The sequence below is a fragment of the Olea europaea genome, chromosome 10, assembly GCF_002742605.1.
Source record: "Olea europaea var. sylvestris chromosome 10, O_europaea_v1, whole genome shotgun sequence".
Lineage (NCBI taxonomy): Eukaryota > Viridiplantae > Streptophyta > Magnoliopsida > Lamiales > Oleaceae > Olea > Olea europaea.
In genome coordinates, this window is record NC_036246.1 from 2,761,000 (window position 1) to 2,775,666 (window position 14,667).

At 33.0% G+C, this 14,667-nt stretch overlaps 3 protein-coding genes across 3 annotated transcripts; 2 read left to right on the forward strand and 1 right to left on the reverse strand.

The window, feature by feature from the left end:
- Positions 1 to 4,235: 4,235 nt before the first annotated feature.
- On the forward strand, positions 4,236 to 6,818 carry LOC111400154 (transmembrane protein 230-like). The gene is made up of 3 exons (XM_023027586.1): positions 4,236 to 4,431; positions 5,582 to 5,674; positions 6,703 to 6,818. Exons 1-3 carry the CDS (start codon positions 4,236 to 4,238, stop codon positions 6,816 to 6,818), a joined length of 405 nt encoding a protein of 134 aa, XP_022883354.1.
- Positions 6,819 to 8,957: 2,139 nt separating this feature from the next.
- LOC111400886 lies at positions 8,958 to 10,433 on the forward strand. The gene is made up of 2 exons (XM_023028336.1): positions 8,958 to 9,082; positions 9,772 to 10,433. Exon 2 carries the CDS (start codon positions 9,880 to 9,882, stop codon positions 10,285 to 10,287), a length of 408 nt encoding a protein of 135 aa, XP_022884104.1. The 5' UTR covers positions 8,958 to 9,082; positions 9,772 to 9,879; the 3' UTR covers positions 10,288 to 10,433.
- A 505-nt stretch (positions 10,434 to 10,938) lies between these two features.
- LOC111400879 (ethylene-responsive transcription factor CRF4-like) lies at positions 10,939 to 12,584 on the reverse strand. Its single transcript, XM_023028325.1, has one exon. It carries the CDS (start codon positions 12,325 to 12,327, stop codon positions 11,170 to 11,172), a length of 1,158 nt encoding a protein of 385 aa, XP_022884093.1. The 5' UTR covers positions 12,328 to 12,584; the 3' UTR covers positions 10,939 to 11,169.
- Between the last annotated feature and the right edge of the window lie 2,083 nt (positions 12,585 to 14,667).

Here is a 14,667-nt window from a genome sequence, read left to right on the forward strand (position 1 = left end):
CGTGACTTTCTTATAAAAGACCGTACTTAAATACAGATGAATATTATTCTAAATGCTGAAAACTTTACGTTGGGTATATTGACCCAAGAAAACCACAAACAACCGAAGAAGTAAAGGACAGTGCAAGAATAATAACCAAACACACAGATTGTTCACCCAGTTCAGCCAAACACCGCCTAATCTGGGGGGGCTCAGAAGTAAGCCCGTCACTAACAAAAAACCTTCAAGAGAGAGTTACAAACAGTTGACCAAACCAAATCAGATCCACAGTATGGTTATCGATCCACAAGGGTCTCGCAATAACATGAACCCTAGCCTACACGATTAGACAAAACCTTGCCAAGAACTCAGTACAAATTTACCATCCACAAACAAGGCCTAAAACATTGCACTATTAATTCTTCCATCATCAGATAACATAATCTCTCTACAATATTCACAATCAAATGAATCAATCAAGAGATCTAAATGAAGAAGAAGAACAGTTGACAGTCGAACTGAGAGAGAAAAATCAAGAAACTCAAAAGACCAAAGGACTTAATGACCCCAAGAGTCTCGAAGTCTCTAGTCAATAATGGTGAGAGACTAAATCTCAACCATAGGATGAAATCAACGGTTCACAACGGGCCAAAGAAAGCACAACTCGTGTGATAAGGTATCAGCCAATACCCAAGTGCCAACTGTCCAGATGAGTGCAAGTGAAATAAATCACATTTTCACTTATAAAGGTGTGGTTTGAGAAATACAACTTCACACTTTAAAATTGTATAAAAATTAACCAAGAAATATTAAATGATTAATAGACCAAATATAACTATTATATTTGAAAGTCACAAAAAGAAAAGACTACTTAAAAGAAATATAATCAAACAAATAAAAAAAAATGCAAGTTTAGTTACTAATTAAGTGTTCCCAATTGATTGTTGTGAGAATTTGAAAATTAGGAGTTATGCCTCGTCCTTTCAAGTTGCTTGAACATCTTTTAGCTCATGATATAAATTTTCCATGCCGGAGATTAATTTGGAGATCTTATTTCTAGGAAAAGTAAAGAGTTAGGGAGATGAGGGATGGAGCGTGCCTCTAGCCTCTGATCCAACTTATATTTAATGGACGGACTTTACTTCCCTTATCACCTTTTGAGGTCAACTTAGATAAATACATAAAAATTTGGAATCACGGGATTTCATTATTCATAGATCAACTTATACTCATTTTAGTAAACACGTGATGGTCAAAAAAATATGAGGTATCGTTCTTCAGTTATTGATCTAGAGTCAAGAATCAAATCAATCCGTTCAATTCTTAATTTTAATACTCATTAATTAATTTAATTTAAGAAGAATAGAATCGAACCACTCGATCCAATTTGTGATGATTCATTTCAAAACTTTTGTCCAGCCCCCCAGAATTCCATGGGGATGGGGTATATATAAATAAGATTATAATTTTTAGGATCATGTTACTTGTACATTGTCTTTTACATCATCTTTGACATTGTTCCATGTGGCGACACATGATTAGACAATTTTTGAATTTAACACATTTTCTCGCCAAATACATTTTGAATTTGTAAAGGATGTCAAACTCCATGTAATTCATAGAATGTACAAGAAGCATTATTGTAATTTTTAAGCCACATTAAACCGTGCACGTGAAATAATAATAATAATGATGATGATGATGATGATGATGATAGAGTGGGCGTTGGTAGTATTGGTATGCATCTGTAAGTGCATGTGAGCCTTCAAAATAAAGCGGCTTCCAATTCTAATTTTGTTATTATTTGATGGGGTGGCGCCCAATTCCACGATTGCAAGCTAACAATTAGGGTGCGTTTGATTGAAAAAATGAAATTTATATAGAAAGTAAATAAATAAATTATCTACGATTTATTTGTATGGAAATTATCAATTAAATGTGTTTAATTAATGTAATTTTCAATTTACAAAATGTTATACTTATTCATTTTTTATTGGTCGATAGATGAGAGAGAGAAAAATTACTTGAAAAATAAAAATATGCTCCCCATAAAGAAAACATTTTCTTTGTTTTCAAGGAAAATATGGTCATGCGATTAAAAGTATGAAATGTTTTTTATTGAAAAATATCAATCAAACGGCACAAAAGTAGAAAATTGAATGGAAAAAATGATATTTTTCGTGAAAAATGTTGGTAATCAAACCAAACGTATTCTTATAGTGTTATTTTTACCAAATGGTGGTGGATCCACACTTTAAATTGACATTGAAAATCTGTATGGACGTATGTTCCTTAGGAGTCAACTTTCGATGCATAAAAATGGATAAAATTTATAATACATTAAATATCATCTCAAGTGAGAATTATTATTATTATTATTATTATTATTATTATTATTATTATTATTATTATTATTATTATTTAACGATTCTAGTCTTACTACTATTCAATTATTTCAATAATATTTTACTTTTCATTTTTCAATATATATTTACATTCAATTATGCGTTTTACAATTTATGTGCATGTATAAATTAATTTTAATTTATGCGTTTTGTAACTATTCAGTTACTCAGAGAGTAAATAAATTCTTCAAATTCATATAAACTTATTTATTTTCAAGATTTTCATTTTAAGCTATGATATCAATTTTTTCTCTAGGTTCACGTACACACATTTTATTTTTTTTAAATCTAAATTCTTCTTCAAGATCACGTAAATACAAATTATTATTTTATATTCACAAATTCAAATTAATTAAATTCCACATTCATGAATGTATTTGATTGTTCTCATGGGAGTTAGACATAAATGAATTAACCTCTCAATTATTTTGCTCTCCCACATTATGGAATCAAAAGCTTCAAGAGACTTATCAACGTATTAAAATGAATGGTTCATTAAAGTGGCAATAGTTCAAAATGATTTGATCAAATCTTTTTCCAACAATGCTGAAAATTTTGATATTTTGAAATTCATCCTAGTTGACAAATAGATAATACGTTTACTATGATGACTATACAATTTGTAATTACATTATCCATGTATAAAAGGTCTTTAATCTTAATTTTAATATTCAATTATTAATTTTCCTCTGTTCATCATCTTCAAACTTGTGGTAACAATTCATGAAATTTTTTCTTTGTGAATACATGAGGATACCAAATCTCAATTGAATGCACAAGGTCATATGGTAGCTATAAAGGTTTTAATTATGTCAAATACCTCTAATCATACGAAAAATATAGTGTACAAAGAGTTTCTCATTAAATAAAAAAGTCATTTCATATAAACAATTTATTTATTTTTTTACTATTTTTCAAATTCACGAATTCTAAAATATTATTTTTACAGTACTTATAAAATTGTTCCAGAGTAATGTGCAACACACATTCACATGTGACTAGTAAGTTAGAAATGTACGTTATTTTGTACAAATATGTCTATTATATATCCCAAAGTAAGTAATTTTTCTAAAATATAACTTGTTTATATTTACCATTTCAAGTGTAAAAGCATGTTATTTTCATTTTTTCAATTAATGGAACTGAAAAAATCAATAGTCAAAATTTGATTGGGCTAATATTTTCTTGAAGTTGCAGCATATCTATAGGGAAGCAGAGTCCATGAGCAATTTGGACCGGCTCAAACCATGAATGGTTCAACTGCCCCATATATAGTTTGTATGGTGCTACTTTGATTTTTCTCTAAGGGCTCGTTTGATTGCAAGAAAGAAATTTTGGTAGAAAGAAAACGAATTTTAGGGAATTGAATTGCCTAGAACTTATTTTACTGGCAATTGTCAATTAAATGTGTTTGATTGGTATAATTTTTCACCTGAAAAATGTTGAAATTTTGGATTTCATGAAAATTGTCAATTAAATAGATAAAAATTTTACAATTATGGATAAAATTTGTTTTAATTGCCAAAAATAAAAAAAATAATAATAAAAATAAGAGCTGAAAACCCCATTTTCTCACCAAAACTCATGGAATTGGAATTCCTTCAAAACCAAGAAAATGGCTTTACGTGAGGGAGAAGTGGAAAAGTAATTCCCTGGAAAAAATTTGGGAATCAAACAACACAAATTGGGTGGAAAATCCATGAAAAATGGCTCTATCAAATAGGCCCTAATCTAAATTTTAAATTCAATTTCTAATGTCTTCTATTTTTCGTTGATGCTATACAGTTTAACAAAAGTTGGTTCTTTTGGAGTCATTTGACACTTCTGTAACCGAATGTCGTGTTAATTTCAATGGCATCTAGTAGAAATATTCATTATACTCGTCTCACTGCTGATGAAGATGATAATGATGATGATAGTGGTGAAAAGCAACATGGCCCTAGATTTGATTATACACCTAAATCTTTTAATAAAATTCCATGGAAATCCATTATCCTTGCAATTTTTCTACTTGTTTTGAATGTCTACTTTTCTTGCGTTCTTCATCTTCGCTGGTCACATAGGAAGAGAGTTATCCCAAACATATGGCCTCTTAGGACTTGGGATTCTTACCCTACTGCCATGTATGTTGAAAGAACTTGTTCTTAGGAATTTTAATTCTTACCTTTCATATCAAGCATTGTTTATCTTACGTCTCTTTCAACGAGACTTAAAAAACCTCTACTTGGTAGTCATACGACAAGCGAATCCGGGCCCGCACTCCATATCATTCTACCCAAGAGGAAATTTGACCAAACCCCCATGGATAACCAATCCCATTTGCTGGAGTCAACCCCCTATGGAGAACCAAACCCTCATGGACGGGTTAAGGTTGTGAGGGGCTCAGTAGAAGATCTTTTATCTAATCTTTAATGAGTGATTGATGTAACAATTCAATGCTGCCACTGCCCTATTTAGCCAAACAAATCGAGTTTTAAGTCTCTTGTCAAATTTTTGGGCAACAAATGGTATTAACATTAAATACATATAATTGATTGAGACCTCTGATAAGAGGCCTCTACCACATGGATGAGAACATATATACTTTCATCCAATGGTTGGTATCCAATCTCTTCTACTATAAAATTCACATAATGTGCCATTTAAAAAATAACGCAAGTTTAGACTCTCAAACTATAACTTTGCTCTCTTTACTATAACATATTTTCCCAAAGCCGAACCTATTTTCACATAAGAGGCTCGTGTCTAAAACACCTCCAATACTTAAATAAATATTATTTCAACTAATTTGATCGTCAGAGTGTACGCGGCCACCTTTTCTACCGCCAAAGAAAGTCACGTGTGGTTAACAATTTGTCTTGGTGCCTTCTATTTTTCAACCAAGAACATGCCTTAATCCGAATTTTAAATTCAGTTTCTAATGTTTTCTATTTTTCGTTGATGCTTACAGTTTAACTCAAGCTGGTTCTTTTGGAGTCATTTGACCCTTCTATAACTGAATGTCGTGTTAATTTCAATGGCATCTAGAAGAAATATTTACTATACTCGTCTCGCTGCTGACGAAGATGATTATGATGATGGTAGTGACGAAAAAGGCAACACGACCCTAGATTTGATTATACACCTAAATCTTTTAATAAATTCCATGGAAATCCATTATCCTTGCAATTTTTCTACTCATTATTGAATGTCTAATTTTCTTACGTTCTTCATCTTCATTGGTCATATAGGAGGAGAGTTATCCCAAGCATATGGGCTCTTACTACTTGGGATTATTACCCTACTGCCATGTATGTTGAAAGAACTTGTTCTTAGGAATTTTAATTCTTACCTTTCATATCGAGCATTTTTTATGGTACGCCTCTTTCAGCGAGAATCCAAAAACCTCTACTTGGTAGTCATACGACTAGTGAATTCGAACCCACGCTCCATGTCATTCTACCCAAGAGGAAATTTGACCAAACCGCCATGGAGAACCAATCCCATTTGTTGGAGTCAACCCCCTATGGAGAACCAAACCCTCATGGATGGGTTAAGGTTGCGGGGGGCTTAGTAGAAGATCTTTTATGCAATCTTTAATGAGTGATTGATGCAACAATTCACTGCTACCATCGCCCTATTTAGCCAAACAAATCAAGTTTTAAGTCTCGTGTTAGATTTTTGGGCAACAAAATAGTGTTAACATTAAATGCATATGATTGATTGATACATTTGATAAGAGGCCTCTACCACATGGATGAGAACATGTATACTTTCAATCAACGGTTGGTATCTATTCTCTTCTACTATAAAATTCACATAATGTGCCATATAAAAAATAATGCAAGTTTAGACTCTCAAATTATAACTTTGCTCTCTTTACTATAACATATTTTCCCAAAGCCGAACCCCTTTTCTCATAAGAGGCTCGTGTCTAAAATGCCTCCAATACTTATATAAATATTACTTCAACTAATTTGATCGTCAGAGTGTACGTGGCCACCTTTTCTACCACCAAAGAAAGTCATGTGTGGTTAACGATTTGTCTTAGTGTGTAAGAGTAGGTTTACATATACGCGGGAGACCTTGGAATCTGTTAGTCATGTTGGAGGTATAAAAAATCGAGGTCATCTGTTTATATTAATGCAAGTTTATCTCTTTAATCAAATGCACTTTCTCACATTGAAAAGTTATATTCTGTGTACTTTAGCCCTCTAATTCCCTGCATAATTTTTTGTTGAATTTGCGTTATTTGTACATTCATATCAACAATGTCTGACTGTTCAAGTTTTGTTTATTCTACTGCACATTTTGCACACTGACTACTGCATGGTTGTAGGCTTCTATGAGACTCGAATTGCATATTATTCTTGGGGATGCACCCAAGGTTATCGCTTCACTTCAATTCTTGACTATCAAGGATTCGTCTATTTCAACCAAGCTAGGCTTCTATGAGACTCGAATTGCATAATCCTTTAGTTAGTGTTAATAGCAGGGACAAACTTAGGATTATAGTTCATCGGGGACAAGATAGAAAATTGGCTAAAATAAATTGTGAAAGAAATGAAAAAAAATCTAAAAAATTAAATTTAAAAAAGCCTAATTGAAAGTTTTTTGAAAATTCAGTGGGGACGACTGCACCTGTTCAGCCCTTAATGGGTCTGCCCCTAGATATTAGAAACGTTGATGTCCATTACGAAAACTGAAATTAGATTGGACCTAAAAACATTTGACATGATTAAGGAAGAAAAAGGATGTCAAAATTTTGTTGGTTGTCTTTGATACTAAACATGCTTATATAGTGTTCCATGCATGATCAAGTTCTCTCGTTGGGTTACATTAGTTTTCATCAAAGCTTTGAAGATAATGAAAGCAATCGACTTTTGTGATACTATCTTATTTTCGTTACTTTATTATTGCAAATATATGCATTATATTATTGCTGTCAAGTATGCATGTCACGTCACTGCTAATATGTCTCGTGACACATGATCCTATTTTCATTACTGTCAGTATGTATGCTACGTAATCTATATTATCATTTTATAGACATCTTGTTACTTATTCCATACTACCAAGTTTGATCAGATCATCATTTTACCTTATTTTGGGGAGGGGGGAAGGGGACCCCAATTTATTTTGTATTGGCAGTGGAGATATTATGTTATATTACAGATTGATTTAGCCCATATTACAAGAGAGATGCTGCTTAAATTTTGACAAATTTTATGCGATATTTATCTTTCGAGGCAATCTGTAAGCCCCTCGCTGATTCAGACTCACATAGATGTTTTTGTGGCAGTTTGTAAGTCCTCATATATTGAAGCGATTTATATTCTCAAGACAATTCGTAAGTTCTCCCCCTAATGGGATCAATGTATATTTTCGAGGTAGTTCGTAAGACTTCACTTATTGGAGTTACTCATTTTAAGGCAATCTATAAGATCTCGCTTACTTGATAACTTATATTTTAAAGTTGGACCTCCATATGAATGTACAATTTAGACTTAGGGGACCATTGTTACACTTATAAATTACGTGACGGAGGAGGTCTCATATATGTCAACGTGACATTGACTATTCAATTGATTGGGTTAATTTAATTAAATAATTGCATCAAGTAATCTTGTTTTGGGCCTTGAACTCAGCCTATTAACTCTTTGGCCCATTTCCACTTCTCCTCAACATACGTGATTAATTTCACAATTAATGTACGTCCTCAAATCCTAGCCAAATCCACTCTCCTTCTCTTGCACTCTATTTATCTCAATGTAACCGCTGATTTGACCATCAGAGTGCAAACGATCGTTGGATCTTTTTCTCGGTTGGCAGCCTTTACCTTCTAATGTGGTGTTCATTGTGCAGGTGATGTATACGTGTTTAAAATTCTGTTGGCACATTTTTTAAGGTCAACAACTTTGTTTGGCTTATCAGAGTTTCGTTTGCTTTGTAATGCCTTTTTTTGCACGGGTAATTGAGAGCATTTTATACCATCACCAATGGTTCAGTATTACTTTCTTGAAGATAGTGAAGATACAAATCATTAGCATCAATGTAAATAGTTTTAATGAATAGATTATGGAAAAATTAGATATTTAAATAAATATAACTTATGAACCTGTATAGGTAGAATTGACAACTTAATTGAAGGAATCGAATTGAACTTAATTGAAATTGGAATTGTACGGTTCGATTCGTGTTCTATACTTTAGAGGTGGGATCAATGGTTCAATTTTCAAAATACATACCGGCAATCTATTCAGTTCTCTTTGCTACTAAATTTAACCGAATTAGGTTCATCCCTAATATGGATAGCAAAATTCACCCTCTATTTTTTAAAGTTAAAATAGAGTCACTTGAATCTTAGTTTAAGCAGTAACTCTTTAAATAGATAGTATGTTATATTTAAATTCTCTTGGAGACGTTCTTTAAAAATATGAAAAATAATTAACATGATTTGTCCTTTCATCAAATTTAACTACATGAATTCTTATTGTTATTTTATTTTTTACGGGCCAATTTGGACTGATGGCCTACAATTAGTGGTCCACTAAAAGCCGAATTCTACTATTGGGCATATCAATCGATCATTTTGGGCCTAACCATATAATCCGTAACCTGAACAGTCCCCATTTCTTGCCCGCAACTGCAATTTTGATTTTAGAGGGCTCTGCTTTTGTTCGCCAAATTTATACACAATTTCGTCATTTTGCATTTCTGTAAGCTTCTATCTGTTGATTTATGAATATTTCTATTCATGTGTTTTGAATTTTTCAATTCCTTCAGGTTTTGAAAAAAATCATATCGTTAAATTTTGAGTTTTTGTTTTTTGCGGATTTTACGAATATCATAGTACTGAAAACATTGTTGCAAGCTGTGAATTTACGTATTTGTAATTATTAGAAAACATGTTGATTAATTTCCGAGATTTAAGTTTTAGGGGGAAATATTTTAAAAGAATTAGGGGAATATATGAAAAATTCTAATTTTTCAGGTTTAGTTTGTAATTTTCCGCTTCTTATTTGTTGACAGTGTAAAATTGTAACTGCCTCTTCAACATTCCGAAGTTTTTAGATTTTTTTTATTTTTTTTTTTATCCTATTACCGATCGTACGTTTCTCATCCTGCTACTGAAATAACTATCTGTTTGTGAGTTTGCGTACGTTTCTCATCCTGCTACTGAAATAACTATCTGTTTGTGAGTTTGAGAATGACTTATAGGTTGGAATACTTCTGCTGGAAATTTTGTATAAGTGTAGCATATTAGTTCTGTTCTAAATTACACCTGAGCTTTTTGGTTAATATTCATTTTAATTTTTGATATATAGAGATAGGTTCTTTTTGAATTTGTGTGTTGCCCATATTTTTGGCTATAATGTTCAATTGGTAGTACTGTCTGTGTTTTCAGTGATCTGTTTGGGATATATCATATGTAGCTCCTGCAACAAATAATGCTTCTAATATCGAGGGTGAAGAAATTGACGAAAAACAATGGGAAGAAAGATTTGACAAATGAATGAGATTACGCCTTCTAACATTATGTTGTGTTCTACAATTTTATTTAAAATACATAAATAAGTCTTCCCATTGTGAGGAAGGAGATATTGAAATGTCTCCGTCTTCCATGGTTGAGAAAAGAAGATCAACTGAAAGTGGAAGCCTACGTGATAATTGTAAAAGAACGAAGTCAGGTGCATCTCCATTGAAGGATAAGATTAAGATTATCCTTGCTGCATCATCTGGATCTTCCATTAAAGAGTGCATGGCAATGGTACACAATATGGAAGGAATAGCAACGGGAAGTCAGTTTTATTGCTATGTGTGTAACTTTCTTTGTAACAAAGATGCATGTACAGTCTTTGATTCGGTTAAAAATGGAACAGTGCGATTGAAATGGCTTATGTATAATTATGAGACTTGGTGATCAAAAATCCTGTGATGCCATGACAAAGTTTCTGAAAGTGGGGTTGTTTTTTCATCGATATACGTAAAATTTGGATTAAAGTTGTTAGAACTGCTGGAACAATGTTCATCAGTTTTTAGCTAGTGCAGTGACTATGGATTCCTTGATGGTATTATTCATGAGCCCTTTTTTGTCCATTTTAACACATTGATGTTCCTTTTGGGGGTATTGTGTATTGTTAAGCGTTAAATGCAGTTTCATTTCTCGTCATTGAGTGTTACGTCATAATTCATTCACTTTTGTATGACGTTCCAGTAGCTGCACTCATTAAATTCTTCTGGATCTCTAATTTATGCTGTGTTGACTGAATTAAGTTTGTATTTGTTCTTATTAGATTATTCATAAGATTTCTGCTGTAAGAAGAGAGACAAAATTTTAAGATTATTAATACACTATACATCCCATATCATACAGTATATGAGGTTGTATAGATGTATTTAGATACGTATCTCATGATGGAATGTGTGGAGTCTAACGAGTTGTTTGATTACATTGTCCAGAAGGGGAAGTTAGAGGAGGACATAGAAGTACAGGTAACAGAATCTGCCTTTGTGTAAGAATTATCCAACTGTTTCTTTCATCTAAACTGTATATATTGATATTTTAGTTTAGGAATAAGGCCATTCTTTTTGTTAGCTTGTATAGTACTAGTCATGAACTACAACACTTTTCCTTCACGATGCAACTTTTTTCGTATACTTTTTATCTGTCCTGAAAAGATTCTGGATTTAGTTTGAAGTTTTGTTTCAGAAACATGTAGTGAAAGCTTATTGTTGATTCTCTTTAACTAAGAAGTTAATACACTTTTTTTTATTGTTAAAGTATAAAAAATTTGTCAACTGATTAACTAAGCATACATATAGGTTGGAGATCAATGGAGGTCCAGAGTGACAATTCTCCATTTTCTGTTGAAGCTTGCGCATACTGATCCTGCATATTCTTTTCACTCTCTTTAAAGTTGCCTTCTTCAAGTTTTCTCTTCTCTTGTTGGTTCATTTTACATGCATTCTGGAGTCTGTTCAAGTGATCAGAACTTTCCTGTCCCAGTACACTCCCGGATTCGTGCTTCATCTTGAGGCATTCTGTGATCCCATTGAAGGCATAGAGAGAGGCTGAAAACTTCCTCTCATAATTCCTCTTCATGACCTCGCTAAGCATCAATGGCTCATCTTCATATCCCTCCTTCGAAATCTCTTCAGCAATCTCAAAAGGGGTACAATTAAATGATACGGTTTCATCAACAAATTTGAAATCAACATCGTCTAGACCAGTATTCTCATTTATAATTTCATTGTCCATTTCTCCTCCAATATTCGCATCCCCTCTGGAAAACTGCTCATTAGAAAGATGTACTAAATCATTCAAGTTCTGATCCAAATTGAAATTGCTAGTTTGAAAGTCATCATTTTGTGTTAGGCATGATCTTGTATAGTCATTAGTGATCATACTGCTGTCATCGATGGTGTAATCTTCAGGATCATTGAGAAAATCAGTGAATTGTGTTTCTGAAAAATCAGCCAATTCATCTATGGACTCCTCTGACTGATTTTGCTTTTGCGTTTTCTTTTGATGATCAACAGGCAAGGAGGAGGAAGCAGTCAACTCGTTGTTTCGTGCCTTTAGCCTGCTAAGAAGAAGGTTGGTAATTTTTGGGGGAAGAGATGAAGAGGAAGACGACGACGAGGGAGAACGAGGCCAGAAATTCGTTCGGGTATTTTCCCCGCGAAGCAGGCAAGCTGCCTCATCATAGGCCCTTGCAGCCTCTTCAGCCGTGTCAAAGGTGCCTAACCACACCCTTATTTTTTGAATAGTATCCTTTATCTCCGCCACCCACCGCCCCGATGGCCGCTGCCGAACCCCAACAAATCTCTTGCGCGCTCGATGTACTGTGCCTACTGCAGCCGTGGCTGCTGCCTCCTTAACCATTTCTTGTAAGGCAATATTCCCTTTATCAGTATTCCTTTCATCCACTCCTGCACGAGCTTTTCTCGTTCTAGCCATTTTCTTCTAGTTTGTTAAAAGAATCACTTGTGTTATTGCTTCTTGCCTTTTGATTTAGCTTTTTTCTCACTCAGGTTATGTTGATGTGCCAATGATCTATATTTATATTTATATTACCCTCGGATGATCCTGTCAAAGGAGAATTTAGTGCTTAACTGAGTCTTTTCTTGCTGTTCAGACTCTTTTGTTCTTTACAATTATATTATTATATGGAAAAATCTACCGAGAGAGAGAGAGAGAGGGAGAGAATTATAAAATATTACTCAATTTGATATATATCATGCGTATGTATGTTTTTTGACCCAGCGAATAGTGAAATTTCTCTCTTCTTGCTTCCTCATCTATGTTAGGATCTATTTGACATGACTATTGTAAAGTTAAAATTTGTTCTTAAAAATATTAAGATAATTTTCTCAAAGTGTTTTATCTTGCTAGAAGAACTTTTAGAGAAGTTAGTTTAGGTCCCGTTTGGTAGTCATTTTTTTCAAAATGTATTTTTTTTCTCTTCTTTTCAATCACATTTTTTATTAAAATAATATTACACGTAAATCAAAAACTTTTATTTATTTTTCAACCACATATTTCACATCAATTTACTATTCTAAAATACATTTTTACATAAAAATGCCTATCAAACACCCCCTAAGGTGGTTTATTCAAGAATTTTTTTTACAAGAAACAGGAACAAAATCAGAAGTGTTGCCAAACATGCCCATAGTTGTATTTGATGCCTTAAGGTATTTTAGTATGAACTGATTAGCTATTTAATCACTGCGTCCTTTCTTAATTTTCTTGTTCACATTGTTGTGAAAATTTCAAGTAAATTGTATGCAAAATCTTCTGTCTCTTCCAGTCTTTTTCTCATCAAGTGTTTTAACATTTTCACAAATGGTTGGTGATAACGTTTGAACTTGGAACTACAGACTCATAAATTAAAGATATTTAAATGAGTTGCGTACTCGAACACATCAAATGTCATGCTTTCTCTATCAATCATGATTCATATAATATAAGGAATGGGGTATTAAAGTCAAGAAAAACGATATTACCAAAAGCATGCGACAATAAGCATTTCCAACGGCTACGAGGTTGATGTTAACGGCTTAAATCATGCCAAATGCATTCCTTGCTATTTTCAAATTTTTGGATTGGCTTCATTTCCAGCTAAATAAAAAAGTATAAAGCCATGTTGCTAGAAGAAATTGCCCATTTGGTTGATCAATCCTCACAAAGTGCATGGGTTCCGTGTGAATTAAATCATCCCGACCCTCGAGGTGTATGTGTTCGGTCATCAAACGTGTCAATAGTTATGTTCGTTTAACATGATCCATTGTTTGTGTAATTTATGATGCATAGTAATCGAACGTGATTGTTTTTCTTTGATCCTTATTATCCAACCTGGAAACAGACAAGTAATATCTTTCATTCATTCAACAGAGTTCTTACTTGAAATTAAGGTGTTTGCTATATAACTAGATGGGATTATTTTTCATGTTATCTCAATTATCGAAATCAACAAAATGTTATTGGTTATGAGTATAATCCATGAGAAGAATAAGGTCAAATTAAGAGACAAAAAAATGATTGTGAAGGTGAAATTTACAGCCAATTCAATTAGCAAAAGAGAAGACGTACAAGAATTCTAATGTCTACAAAAGAGCGCACATTTTTTGTTCGTTTCATTGGTTTATGGGCATACAAGAATTATAATGTCTACAAAAAAACACACATTTTTTGTTCGTTTCGTTGGTTTGTGTACTTCCTTAAGTAACCTAAAGTTACTTATTAATTCTTTATTTTTAAAATGCCTAGATAACTTGCCTTGCTATTTAATAGTAAAATATGCATTGTTTCAAAATATATTACTTACTTATTTTTAACTATAATCAATAAAATTCATAACTAAATAGTTAAGCTTATCCAAACACGCAATATCCAATTTACCGCAACCAGACTATTATTTTTCCTAGTTCGACTACACGTACACGGGGGTGTACACTCCATTGTACACGCCCCCTCACATGACAGGTCGGTCAGAAGCATTTATTGTGCGTGAGGATTCTTCCTCCTGGGTACAAATGACTTTTTCCTATTTTTCCAACTGATGAAGATTTCAATGAAAAATCTCGTTGTTCCACGTGGAGGTTCAAGGAGACACCACAGGTCTCTCTTCTCAAAATGACGTAATTTATGCATGTATTATCATTTAATTTAATTAACAAATTTACTAAGCACACGGCATGTTCAAGGCAATGATTCGTGAATATTATATTAAATTGTGAAGTTTAATTATTATTATCGTGTGTAGCAAGTATGTAGATCGAAGAGGGAGCCATTATT

Excerpts from the sequence above, each read along its gene's own strand:
- LOC111400154 (XM_023027586.1), top strand. The coding sequence starts at position 4,236 with ATGGCATCTAGTAGAAATATTCATTATACTCGTCTCACTGCTGATGAA. Across the intron at positions 4,432-5,581 it reads CTTTTCTTGCGTTCTTCATC|TTCTTACGTTCTTCATCTTC; the intron begins TTCGCTGGTCAC and ends GAATGTCTAATT. Across the intron at positions 5,675-6,702 it reads GATTATTACCCTACTGCCAT|GCTTCTATGAGACTCGAATT; the intron begins GTATGTTGAAAG and ends GCATGGTTGTAG.
- LOC111400886 (XM_023028336.1), top strand. The coding sequence starts at position 9,880 with ATGAGATTACGCCTTCTAACATTATGTTGTGTTCTACAATTTTATTTA.
- LOC111400879 (XM_023028325.1), bottom strand. The coding sequence starts at position 12,327 with ATGGCTAGAACGAGAAAAGCTCGTGCAGGAGTGGATGAAAGGAATACT.